The following is a 13900-nucleotide window of genomic DNA, read 5'->3' as shown; positions in this document are numbered from 1 at the left end:
CAGTGACTTGTCCCTGGGGAAAGAGATGTGGGTAAAAGAGAGAGAAATTGGAGTTTCTCTTTTGCTGGGGAAATGATGCTTTTTATCTTTAAAGATCCCGGTCTATCTAAGTTCTGCTTCTGGGGAGAACATGAACTGCTTTAAACATGTTTCCGTGGAGAGAGATGGATTGCCGCGTCTTACTTTGACCAAGGAAGCAGCATGTCCAAATGAGACTGATTTGTGGTCCTTACCAAAGGGACAATTAGTTCCTGTGATCAGCATGGTATCCAGGAAGAAAAGGAGCTGGTCAGCCCCCTGCTTCTCCCTCACTCCCTGCTCATACTGGGGTCTTGGTGTCTGTGCTCTGCTCCACCCTTCCCTACCTTCCCCCAATGCTAAGTCAGAGAGGTAAAAATAAGTGAGAAGGAGGCTGCAAAAAATTGGCATGAATCAAACCCTTTTGCCCCCATAGCAGGTGATCGTTGTATGGATATCTTCCACAGCCCTCTGCTGCTCACCTGGCCCACGCCCCATCCCTACATCTGTCCTCAGCTTGTCTCAGGCCTCAAACAGCACAGATGTCGTCATAGTCGTTTCTCTGGGAAATGAAGTGGATCCTTGCATTTCAGGGTCGAGTAGTGAACTTGGCCAGAAATAAACTCAGCTAATGCATACATCACTTTTACAAGATCTCTTTATTCTGAAATAGCAAGTGGCATGTGTGAATTATACTTGGAAACTACAATATCCATCCATTTAGATAAATTGGTAATTACGGTGACGAATAGCAGCTGTGATGTGAAGGCACGTACAGCAAGATAAGCAGCCTAAGTCTGCCTGTGCGTCCATGTGGGAATTACCAAGTGATTAAATTGATGTTATGTGTTCTGAGATTTTCTGGGGAAAAGTAAAGAGGAAAAATTATCCCATAAAAAGGAGACAGCTTCTGCTTTGATGTTTGCCTCCCATTATCTCTAAGTGTGTGTGTGGAGGGGAAAGTAGAGGGGTGGGTTGGGGTATATGTGCCTGCTTAGTCCTGACAGGGCCTCTCTACCCTCTGTGTATTACTTGATCAGATTAAAGAACTAATGATGGGTTGGCTTTCTTTCACTGGAACCCACTGCGGAGTTTTCTACTGTATGTTAAGAGGCATGGACAAAAGAGCAGTGAACTAAATGTTGAAGGAATCATCAATGTCCGTTATCAACTCAAATTTACTAGGTGACTTTGGACACACATCTTTCTGTCTCATTATTGTCTCCAGTATAAGCAAATAATACCAATTACTTTTTTGGCTTTACAGTGCTCTAAGGGAACTAAATCGATAAAGATGTCCCAATAGCCTGTCCTCTGATTTAACATGCTCTCTCTCTCTCTCTCTCTCTCTTTCTCTTTTCACCTGTTGACCCTGGTTTCTTACTCTATGAGGGAGCATTGTCACAGGTCATGTCTTGCCATGTGTCCTCTGTCTCTTTTCTCCTAGATTGTAGAGATGCTGTTTAATGCGCTAAACCAAAACCTGGTCCAGTTTGAACTGAAGCCAGGGGTTCAAGTCATTGTGTATGTCACACAGCTGACACTGGGTAAGTGCCTGTTGGGAGTCAGGGGGAAGTGGGTATGGTGGTCGGCTATCCTGGAGAGAAAAGGGGGGAGATAAGGAGCAAATACTTCTCCATAAATGCCTGAAAATGGCCCCGTGGCAGGGCTCTTTTGCGTAGGGATGGTTAAGAAAGATTGATTACGTCTTTCTCGAGGCTTCCTGTGGAGGTGGCGAGAAGACTTTCCTAGAGGTGCCTTGCGTAATGCTTTGTAGTTCCATCCACGCTGTGGCGAAGGGGGGGAGCTGGAGAGCGTTATGCTGAGTGAGATAAGCCAGGCGGTGAGAGACAAATACCATATGACTTCATCGTGAACAGGAACCTAAACAACAAAACAAACAGACCAGCAAAATATAATCAAAGATACTGAAATAGAGAACAGGCTGACAGGGACCAGAGGGGAGAGGGGAGGGAATTTCAGGGGAGAGAGGGAAGAAAGGTTTACAGGAACAAGTATAAAGGACCCATGGACAAAAACTAAGGCCAGTGGGGAGGGAATGGGAGGGAGGTGTGGAGAGCTGGGGGGTGGGGTGGGGTGGGGCTGGGATGGGAATAAAAAACAGAAAACTGTACTTGAACAACCATTAAAATTAAATTAAATTAAATTTTAAAAAAGTGACTTGCTATTGAATCCCTGGATAATTTTGGGGGGAAACCTACAATTTCCTTGAGCCTTGGATTTTTTTTTTTAAGCTGTAACAGTTGGGATTATATTAGGCAGTCTTCCGACTCTCTTAATTTCTGTGATTTTCTGATTCTATAAATTTTGATTGGTAAGTCCGATCAGATTCCTTAAGTATAAGTTGAAACAGAGATCAACTGTAGTTGGTTGATTTGTACAAGTAAGAAAAGAAGACCAGTCCCTTTGGGCATCCACTTCTGGCTCTTTGGAGTAGCCTGTTTGCTAAGTGTCCCGTATTGCTCTCAAGGCTGCCAGATGTGAAGATTCCAGATGCGCTCAGCCAGCGGTGTTTCACCAGGACAGTGTAAGGAGACTGGAGCATTGCACCAGTGTTTGATCCAAAGTGTCCCCGTGAGCTACCTGCAGTTGTGTTGGCAGATGCTCAGGCTGCTTAAGAGAAAGGACAGTCAAGCCCCTCTTCCACTCCCCTTAGCGGGACATACATTGTGGGTCCTCAGTTTACACCAAGAACAGCACGTCTCTCCGAAAGAACAGAGGGGTTTACCTTCCACAAAAAGCCATGATTAGGGATATGATTTCATCATTGAAACCAAGCTTCCTGTGCCCAGATAGCGTTCAGGGCAGTGGGAGACTGGATAGAAAGATGGAACCCCCCCCCCACCCCCGGCCTCCTTTCTCCAATGGCTACTCACTTCAGCTAATACTTTCCTAGTGAGCATGTTCTTTCCTCCCAGCTCCATTGGTGGACTCCAGTGCTGGGCGCAGCAGCTCAGCCATGCTTATGCTCTTGTCGGTGGTGTTTGTCGGCCTGGCTGTGTTTTTGATCTACAAGTTTAAGAGGTATGTACTACCATCACCTCATTTTGATCTTGGGGCTAGGTTCCTGGGAACTGGTTTTTCTTGTAACCAACATTCCCAAACTCATCCCAGTTATGTGATATTAATTTTCCTTGAAACTCTGTTTGGTGTAGGGTCAGGGAATAAATAAATTTAAGAATAATCTGAACTCTATCCAGTTTATGACTATATTGAGTTAGGGAAATGAAGGATAGTCTATGAAATCAATGTATTATCTCTGAGAGAATTGTAAGGAATTTTCGAACCTCACCTAAATTTCTAAAATAAGGTCTCATGTATTCAGGCTATCTTATTCTGAAACTTAGCAACCACTCAGGGTGGTTAAGTAGAGAAAATGCTCGTGTATGGACACATGCACACACAGTTTCTTATCTTGTGCTGCAGCCATTTAAATATGAATGCTAAAAATATTTAACCTTGCCCTGACTGGTGTGGCTCAGTGGGATGGGTATCATACTGCAAACTGAGAGATCAGCAGTTCTATTCCCAGGCAGTCACTGGCCTGGATTGCGGTCAGCTCTCCCGTTGGGGGTGTGTACAAGGCAACCAATGGATGTTTCTCTGGCACATCGATGTTTGTCTTCCTTCTCCCTCCCTCCCTCCCTTTTCTTCTCTCTAAAAACAAATAAATACAATCTAAAACAATTAACCTATGCCCTGGCTGGTGTAGCCCAGTGGATTGAGTGCGGGCCTTTGAAACACACGATTGCGGTTCGATTCCCAGTCAGGGCACATGCCTGGGTTGCAGGCCAGTTCCCAGCAGGGGACTCACGAGAGGCAACCATACACTGATATTTCTCTCCTTCTCTCCTTCCCTTCCCCTCTAAAGATAAATAAATAAAATCTAAAAAAAAATTAACCTATCCTCCTCCCTCCTTTCCTGCTTGTAAAGGAAATTTGATCATGAAAACCAAATTCTATATATATTACTCCCCAGGAGGAGTAATATGACAGGATACTTATTTAGAAACATGGAAATTAAATAAATAATTCTTTACCATTCTTTAAATAATGCAATACTTCTACCAAGAAGAAGACTAGTTAGGAGTATGAAGTCTGAAATAGGACAGACCCAATTTTTACTTTGACCATTTGTAAACTTGGGCAATTGGATTTGCTCTCTAAGCCACTTTAGTTTCCTCATCTGTCAAAAAAGGAAAACAATAACACTTTATAGGTTTGGCATATGGTTTAAATATAATAATATCTATACCAAGTACATAATAAATAACCAGCAAATCTAAGTTATTATTATAAATAACAAAAAAAGTGCCTTCCAAAGGTGACTTCTGTGTCACAAACTGGCTCCTAGTAGGCTCACAAAAATCGTATCATTGGCATATAAATGCGCTTCATAGGGAACCTGGGTAAAGTAGGACTATTATCCACTATCATCAGGTGAGTTTTGAAAGCCTACTTGGTCCTGGGAGTGTTTCTGGGTATTGAACGTGATGCTTTTAGATTTTGGAAGAGATTAGTGTTACAGGTGCTTCAGTCCACCCCTTCCCTAGCTCCCTTTAGCTCTTCTCTAGGGGATATTGAAGGCTTCAAAATACCAGTTTTACTTATTATCCATGTCTGCATTATCCAGAACAGCAGGAATCCTTCAACACCCTCCACCAGAATGACCTAATGAGGTTTACCTTCCTTCTCAATTTGTAGAGCAGCATGAGTTCACGTTCTCTTGGATCCAGCAACGTCAGCCCACCTGCCATGTTCCCTTTGAAAATGGGAGGAAAACCCTTCATATTACAACTATAAAGCAAAGATTCAATTGAGAAACAGTCTGGCCAAGGCAGCACCCATTTATGGATGTACTTCAGTTATAAGCAAAGCATAGTTTTATTCATCTAAGTATTTGATTGTTGGGAGGCCTGGTAGTTGCTGCAGCTTGAAGATGAACTATCCCAAACTTACTCTTCTGGCCCCTAGAATTCCATGGTTACTGAGGACAAGGGTCAGTAGAAGTCCTGCAAAAATTTATTTGTGTTAGGTGTCAAGAAATTAAGGCAAGACTTACCCAAAGGCTTACAGAGTTTTCTGCTCACTTATAAATGCTGCTAAACTCCCCAGTCAACTTGTTAATGTAGGCATTTCTAAATGTATACACTTCAGTATTTGGATTTATGCCAGGTAGTGCCATCTCTCAATTATTCTACCTTTATAGTCCCTTAATAACAGGCAAGCTTTCTGTGTCCCTGACCGTGAATCATACAGCCAAGCCTACTGGAAACAAACACCAGGCAAACTAGATACACAGAGGAATCAGATAAGAGCTACCAATCAGCAGTTACCTTTGTTTTTCTGGCCACTTTTTCTGGAAGTTTTCCTCCCAGTGTTTAAGCCCTTTGGTGGAGGTCTAGTGGGAACTTCTTTCATTTCTTTGATCTCCTTTCCTCCTTATCACAAGGAACTCCAGTAATGGCATATTGGACTGTGCCTGGCTTGCTGACGAGTAAGGGTCAGGTTCTTGCCCCTGAGTTCTAGAATCTCTTCTGCTTCTTTTAATATTGTCCAAAAGATGAAAGTGCTCCATAAGCTGTACTGTCCAACACGGTAGTCACTAATATGATCAAGGAACTGAAATTTAAATTTTATTTAACTTTAGTTCATTTAAATTTAAATACCTAAACCTGCCCAGTGAACACTTGGATAACACAGTGCAGAGAAAGGACAGTTCTGTTCTTGTTTTCAGATCACTAGCCATACTGAGTTTTCAGACCCAAAACTTTCTCTCTCTAATCACCAGGATTAACTCATTAAACCATTCATTCACTTGGCAAAAATTCACTGAGTGTCTACTGTGTACGACGCACTGAAAACCATCTCAGTACCCCAAGTGCTCACTTAACAGGGGAAGGAGAATAGAGATACCGTGAGCCCCAAGCTTATTTTAAGTAAATATCACCCTGTCTCTCACATCTGATCTTGCTCTTCTATGGTGACTGCTATTATTAATGTTAGGCAAGATCATTACAAATCATTATAAGATGGCTTTTAATTTCTGAGCACTCTGCCTTCTTTCTATACTGTACATTCATTTTTTCCTGGTTACCTAAGAAAACATTCTGCAGTATTTTTTGAGTAAGGCTTTCATCATAGTCTGAAGCCCACTTCACCGGCTCTAAATTTCCTCCCATGGGCTTCTAGCACTTATCATAGTTGGAACAAACAAATAAAAACTGAAGCTTTTATAGGTGACTTGGGTCAATCCATCTTACTGCCCTTATTTAAATTTACATGAATGTGGAGCCCAAGACATGCCTCTAAATCTACTTCCCACATTTCTTATCTGCAAACTTTGGGTTTAGTCTTGACTTAGATTCTCAAAAGTCCTACAAGTGGGTGTGTTAAGGAGTGAAGAGTAATGTGACCAAGTTTGAAATGCTGAAAATTGTTCACATGTAAAATTTATTCTCTTCCAAGCATCAATTAAAAATGTTGAAAGAATCTGCCTGTTTTTAGAGACTGAAATAAAGGAACAACCTTTATAAGGGCAAATTTATCCCAGTCCTCACAGGTATCATTAGGAGAGCAAGGAAGGGGTGGGCATGAGGGTGCGGGGGACAGTGAACTCCAGCTACAGCTCTGAAGTTTCACAGGCTTGCGTGACCAGGAATGCTTTTACTGCCCCAGCACCTAATAAATATTACAGTTCATCCCAATGTTCGTGAGTAATATGTACTTTTATGATTAGAAGAAATCTCAGTCATTAGGCTGCACTTCTATTTAGATAAGAAAGTAGGGCCCAGCATAAATTTTTAATTAGGAACATTTAGAGAGCCTATGATTTGCTGCCTCACATAGTCCATTCATCCAAGGTTCTCGTAAATGATATGAAACTGGTTCAGACCAGTAGGAGGCATGAGGATACCTCCCATTAAACATGAAAACTGAAGGCTAAGGGGAGGTAGAAACGACCCATGTTTTAAGCCTATTTTTTGGATCTTTCCTTATGAATTAGCTATAGGAAAGCTCAATTAAATGCCCCGACACTGTACGTCCATTGGAGATTAGAGTGGGGGTGGTGTATAGAAGCTTGAAAGTGTTACTGGCAGGTGACACAGCAACAGAGTGAAGTGCACAGAATGTTCTAGATTGGGGTGGTTGTCAGATGTTTCAAATTTTAATAACATCTATGCCAGTGATCAGCTTCACGAAATGTGTGAACATCAGTCCAATCTCCTGATTGTTTAATGAGATAGAAAGATCTCTTCGTGATGTAATATTCCAAGATAAAAAAAACGTTGTGCTTATTTGGTTTGAGAGCATAATATGGAAATAGGAAATAGGAGCCCATGGTTTAAGGTCATGTATTCATTCAACAAATTTTTACTGAATGTAAACCATGTGCCCAAGCACTGTGCTCAGTTAAGTGTATAGCAGTGAGGATAAAAATATAGATTGATGCACATTGGAATTTTAGTCTAGTTGGATAGACAGGAAACAAGTCACAGATGATGCCTGTTGTATCACCTTAAACAGACGCCCTATTCATTTCTTTCATAGACACTCTCTCATTACATATTTATAAGAGGAGAGGTTGGGTGGTCAGGAGAGACCTCTTGGAAATGACCTGTAAGCCAAGTTCTGAATGACACTATCAGGAGATGAGTAGAAAGGGGTGTGTTACAGGGGGAACAGTTGCTGTGAAGTCCCAGGATGGGATTAATTTGATGGTTAGAGGCTTGCAACTCAAAGTCAGGGTCTCAGGGCAGGAGCATCAGCATCACCTGGAAGCTTGGTAGAAATGCGAGATTTCAACCCACCTCATCCAGACCAATACAGTCACAAAGGCAAAGACTCTCAGTCTTAAGGCTTAATCTTCAGCATTCCTGGTCACACAAGCCTTTAACAGAACCTGGGGGAAGTATAATCACTTTATAGTTTGAGAAGTGATGGACTGTAGGAATTCAAAGAAGGCTTTGGAAGCTGGAACACAGTGGGTCAGGAGATAAATAGAGATGGGTCAGGAGATAAATCCTTTGAGATTTTAACTTGAACCTGCCTGCTCTTCCAACCTCGAGTCTGTCTGCCTTTTTTCCAGACCCACTACTTTTGTGTCTTTGAAAAAAGTTAACTTCTCTTAATCTTTGCCTTAATCCTCACTACAATCCTAAAAGGAAGCTATTGTTATTCCTACTAAACAGATGAGGAAACTGACTATGAAAGTATTTAAGATGCTTGGCCCATGAATGATGTTCTGAAAAAAAAAAACTAACAATGGCTATACATCTTTTATTTCTTGAGTGTTCATAAAGGAAACCAATATGAATTGAGTAGACTGATGCAACCTTAAAGAGAAGAAAGGGTCTTTTCACTATGATACAGCCTTATGAGTCTCAAAGCCCAGCTCCTTTAAACTCTTATCAATGGATAAATGTTACAAGGATTTTAGTGCATACGTGATAGAGAGCATTGCCTTTCTGTTGACTCCTGCTTGGTTTTGCCCCAGAAGAAAGTGCATTCCTCCGGGAGTTCTGTGGTTTTCATATCCCCTGGGCATCTGGGTCTCTGACTCTGTGTTTCTTGGCCTCATGACACCTGTGTCTAGGTGACCATTCCCTTTCCATGACATTGGCCTAGCATCTTCCTTTGGCTTATCGCCCAGGGTTTCCAAATGCCCAAATTCTCTATGCTCTGTGATCATAATCTGATTTTACTCCGACCATGTAGGAAAATTCCCTGGATTAACATCTATGCTCAAGTTCAACATGACAAGGAGCAGGAGATGATTGGGTCAGTGAGCCAAAGTGAAAACGCCCCCAAAATCACACTCAGTGACTTCACCGAGCCTGAGGAACTGCTGGACAAAGAGCTGGACACCCGGGTCATAGGTATGTGTGCTGGTACAACCAAGCTCCCATGTCCTTTGTGCTCCAAACCCCCAGTCAGTCAACCCGCTGGGCCTGTGCTTCAGATAGTTCCAGAACTGGTTGCAGTGGCACAATCATGTTTGAAGATTTGCCTGCCACCTCTGGACACATGAAATTGACAAAATTATTTTCCCTTAAAAGTACAGCAAATTTGAAATTGTTACATCAGAGTTGGGGAGGGATGAGGCCAATTATCCATCACTGTTAAGTCTTTTCTTTTCCTTCTATAAAGCAAAAGCATGAACAGCAATCAAAAACAAAAACAGTGATCAGTACATGATCATTATCCACACAAAAAAGCATCCCATGTCATCATTAATAATCACAGTAATGTGGGCTCTGCCATCCGACAGCCCGGGTCCATTTTATTGTTCAGCCAGTCCCCTTGCCCTGCCAGTCTACGAGCTCTACAACTTCCTTGTGCCTCCTATTTCTCATCTGTGACATAGGAATAATAGTACCTACCTTCAGAGACTTTTGTGGTGATGGGATGATGTTATGTCAATTAGCACAGTGCCTGCCGCATAGTAAGTGGTGCCTATCACTGTAGATAGAGTATTAGGAGAGTGGAGTATTAGTAGCGTATCAGATGACAAGGTGGTGTTCCTGCCTGTACGCCGGTGTGGGAGACGGCAAATTTTAGATGTAGGTCAGATAAGCCAGTGAGCTGATGGGATCGAATATCTAGGCGCCCTATTAAAGAAGTGCATATTAAGCACCTGTGGCGTTGTATGGAGCAGGAAATGAAACACAGACTCCTCCCCTGTGAAACTTACACCCTTCTCTCCCTCTCTCTCTGTCCCCTGCAGGAGGCATTGCCACCATTGCAAACAGCGAAAGCACAAAGGAGATTCCCAACTGCACTAGTGTTTAACACCGACAAGCCACGTGGTCAACCATCTTTCTGACTTTTTATTTTTATGATGATTACTATTACTATTATTATGGAAGCAAACGAAATGTCTTTTTTTACCCTTTGTTTTCCGAGGGCCCCTTCATAAATAGCAGGCAGATGCTTACTTAGCGTTGGGAGGTATTTTTAGCTGATTAAAATGAGATAAAAAGGATAAATGGCTACATTTGTGCTATGGGCAAAGCACACATCTCCCCATGGCCTTCTTGCTTTATTCTGCCATTAATGACTCAAGAACTCTCTTTCTCCTTGTGGTCTCTCTATGTTTTTATTTTATAAGTTGGATTGGCTTTTCCTTAACCTCCTTTCCCCCCAAATCACCGACGACCTCATCCCCCAGCGCACGCACCTAAAACATACACCATTTCCCAGTTAGATCTGCAGGAGGTAGGTTAGGGGGCCGTGAACTAGCTGCGGAAAGCGCGCACACCTTTCTGAAGGAGGCCCTGCCTCGTGCATGTCAATAGCGAGGCTCCTGATGGCTGATTGTGTATAGTTACAGTGTACATAGCTTTTTATTTCCTAAGAAATAATTTAATGTTTAGTAAAAAAGAAAACAGAAAAAAGAAAGATGTGTGTATTGGCTTATGCACTCACCCTCAGAGCTGACCGACCCCAGGCCTGGTTGATGCGTTGGGTTCTGGATGCTCGCCAGTTGTCTGTCTCAATTAACTCTTGCATCTCTGTGTCCATGCCATAGCTGGTTTCCACTTATGTATATTGGGGGGGGGGGGGCGCGGCGCAGGCAGGGGAGCTTCTTTGGGATGATCCGTAAAGGAAGGACTATAGGAACACCGTGGAACATGGAGCCTTATTGTTCCATCAGTGACATGGAAGAAGTTGCGAGATGAAACCCGCCCGAGACTTCAAACTGAGATCCGGATGGAGGGCAAGGGTTCCCCTCCAGGAGGATGAAATGGAGGATGTCAGCATGAGAAAGTGCTCTTCTCTAACAAAGCCAGGCGACAGATCTAAAAACAGCAATGAATCTGCTTTCTGGTTGGATTCCAAAGAAATGGATAATGTTTCTGGAAGATTCGTGGGCTATTTTTGGCTGAGAATAGTCCTCTGGACACTAGATTCAGCCCAGCAAGTGATCTTGGCATGGGAGGGGTAACTGAGGTCCAGAGGGAAGTGTCATTTCTAGAATCGTGAGTCCAGGCAAACCTTGTAGGCCAAATAGGGGTCTAGTCTTTAATGATATTAGTCAAAAGACGATTTTAGCAAAGCTGTGCTGTTTGCTTGTCAGATGTACACAACTTCCTTAAAGTCAAACATCTGCCTTCAGTTCCCATAAGATAGTTCTTGCCTCTGGAGTGAGTGGCTCCCGACGCCAGTACTCTCCTTCCCAACACCTGCCCCTTCACACATTTAGACATGCCAGTTGTTTTCAGTAGGTCCCCTTTAATCCATGCTGTAAGCAGTTTTTAATTTTCAGACTCAGCCTGTGCACACTGTTTTAGAAAATGATACACTGTGTATATATACATATATACATATATATATATGGGAGGAAAGGCCAACATTTTACCCGTTAATATTTGTGGGATGTCATTCACATTTCTCTCTATGAGAACATGATGTACGGATATCTGACTGGCTACAGCATAAATGAGGATTAGGAGTATTTTGAAAGATCCTGCTTTTTTGTTTCAAGGGTTAAATGGGGCAGACAATTGCAATACTTGTACTAAACAATGGAATATAAATGCATGAGTCGTATCTATATATACAGTATATGTATATATACTGTTCTTGGTTTTATTGTTCCATTTGAATATTTCTACTGTAAAAAAAGACAGTGGTTTTGAAATTGTTGAAAATAAATGTATTTTTGTACATCAAACTGGATATGTGTCTGAGATTTCTTTGGGCAGTTTTATCTAGTCTATCAGTTAACTATTACTGCAATAATGCCAAATGGCAAGGAAAAAAAGGAATAGCTTATAGCAACAGATATTTATACACTGTTTTGTTTTGTGTCTTAGGTTGGCTGTGATTGGGCTGGGCTCAGTTGGGACTGACCAGGTCTCCTGAGGAGTTTGGATTCAGGCTTCCATTGCTTCAGGTCCACTCCACGAGTTGTCATCTTTCCAACACCAGCAGCTGCCCAGGGTATGTTACCTGCCCCTGCCATGGTGAATTCCAGAATTCCAAGCGAGGCCAGAAGAGTATCTACTGTCTCTAATGTCTTGGCTCAAAATGGCCTTCCTATTTACTCATCACCTGCATTCCATTGACTAAAGAAAATGACATGGCCATGTCCAAGATCAGTGGTCCAGGGAAATAGACTCTGCCTACACTGGTGCAAGACCCTGCTAAGGTCCATGACAAAAAGTATGAATGGGTAATTCCAATTGAAAGAGGGCATGAAGAATTGAGAACAATAGCTCAATCTACCTATTCATTTTTTACAATCCCCTGAGGAGCTCTCATTAGATGGACCATCTGAATCAGTATCTGAGTTTCCCACCCCAATGTTTGTGGCCAGGATTTCTGAACACCTGTCTCCGTATCTGCACGGACTTGGTCTGAGCTCAGGCCCCAGTGAGCAGTGAGGTTGTAACCTCCAACTCAGGTGTTAAAGATTTCAGCAGAAGGAAGAAAAATGGGAGAGGAACTCAATATGACACATATCCTTTTTCTTTTTTCTTTTGCATGCTATTCAATGCATCACACCAGTAACAAATCATCTCTTGCCCAGTGATGAGTGAGAAATTTGGAAGGATGAGTGAGTGGCTCTTCTCCACATTAGGTAATAAGGGGATGTGGACTAAGTATCTATAATAAGGGATCTACATTGAATGTTTTAGTTTTTATAGTGTTGAAAATTACATGTTCAATTTCCATGGATCCCCAAAAATCAAGAAATCAAAATGCTTTGGTCAATAATTTGCTTCCATATTTTAGATACTATCCAGCTATTTTAGAATCATGTCTTCTGAACTCAAATTGGAGATGTACAATTAAACAAAGATGGGCTTTTTTGATTGGTGAATATATTTAAAATTATGTATTATATTCTCGGCATAACTTGTCTTGAGTTATATTCACCTTTTTAAAAAATAAATTTACATTAAATAAATACCTTCCTCAAATATTGAGAAGTTAACTTGATGGTACCTCTAAGCAAGAGTAGCAGTGTTTTTTGCTTTGTTTTGTTTTGTTTTTTTGCGGGTATCACTGCTTGTTCATAACATAGAGTACCTGCGTATGTTTAAGGAATTTTCAATGGTTTTGAGCTTCCCAAATAATGTAAAGTGTCTAACATTCTTATCCCACTCAAAGGTGAATTCTCAACATGTGTTCACTTTTGCTTTCCAATGAGATCTGAGTTCTTACCATATTAATTTTATGTCGGGTTGTTAACACTGCTCCACCAGATTAAAAAGGATGAAGTTGTAAAGTGATAAAACACTATGAGAGAGCTGGTTCATTTGAGCTAATCTGTGCTAAGCATATAGCCTCTGCCCATCACTGGCATAGTTATCTCAGATTTCTCAGCACTAGACCAGCAATGGCAGAAGGCAGAGAGTGTGCAAAGAGACTGACTTTTAGCTACTTCTCTGTTGGGCTTCTCACCAGCGGTGAGGACACTCTTTGCCTCACAACTCTTTTTTCTAAGGCCATTCTAGACCTTCTAAGTTAACCTGCAGAAGCACTCTGGGGCTGGAGCCCAGCTATCAGCCCCATAAGCAGATCCTCTGACGGCTCGCATGGGCACCAGTGCTTGACAAGAACTGCTGTATCCGCCACAGAAGAGTTCAGGGAGTGTTACGGCGGAAAAGTCGCTGTCCTGGCTCCTGTTACTATGGTACGATACAAGGCGCCTTGACTGATAGGAGTGAGAACAGCTTCCAGGCTTACTCATTTCCTTCTAGGCAACAGCTGCAACTCTGACAGAGTTGCCTAACTGAGTTATCTGGAACAAAGACACACTTTGAATTAAGGGGGTGATGTATTGTGCCTTGGAAAGAATATTAAGCCAGGGATCAGGAGATCTCTTACATTCATCAGGTCATTCTGGACC

General features: G+C 42.1%; 1 protein-coding gene across 1 annotated transcript in view; it reads left to right on the top strand.

The window, feature by feature from the left end:
- The window catches only part of SORCS3 (sortilin related VPS10 domain containing receptor 3), a 557219-nt gene extending 545606 nt beyond the window's left edge, over positions 1-11613 (top strand). Inside the window, exons 24-27 of the mRNA XM_037063981.1 lie at positions 1466-1565; positions 2958-3063; positions 8758-8918; positions 9767-11613. Of these exons, the coding sequence (XP_036919876.1) occupies positions 1466-1565; positions 2958-3063; positions 8758-8918; positions 9767-9831 (432 nt within the window). The 3' untranslated portion in view covers positions 9832-11613. The remainder of the gene's footprint in view (positions 1-1465; positions 1566-2957; positions 3064-8757; positions 8919-9766) is intronic.
- The last annotated feature ends 2287 nt before the right edge of the window (positions 11614-13900 follow it).

Source organism: Sturnira hondurensis, unplaced genomic scaffold (assembly GCF_014824575.4).
Source record: "Sturnira hondurensis isolate 20B ecotype Veracruz unplaced genomic scaffold, ASM1482457v3 Scaffold0014854, whole genome shotgun sequence".
Taxonomy (NCBI): domain Eukaryota; kingdom Metazoa; phylum Chordata; class Mammalia; order Chiroptera; family Phyllostomidae; genus Sturnira; species Sturnira hondurensis.
The sequence above is the reverse complement of the archived record's forward strand: the minus strand, read 5'-3'. Positions and strand labels throughout refer to the sequence as shown.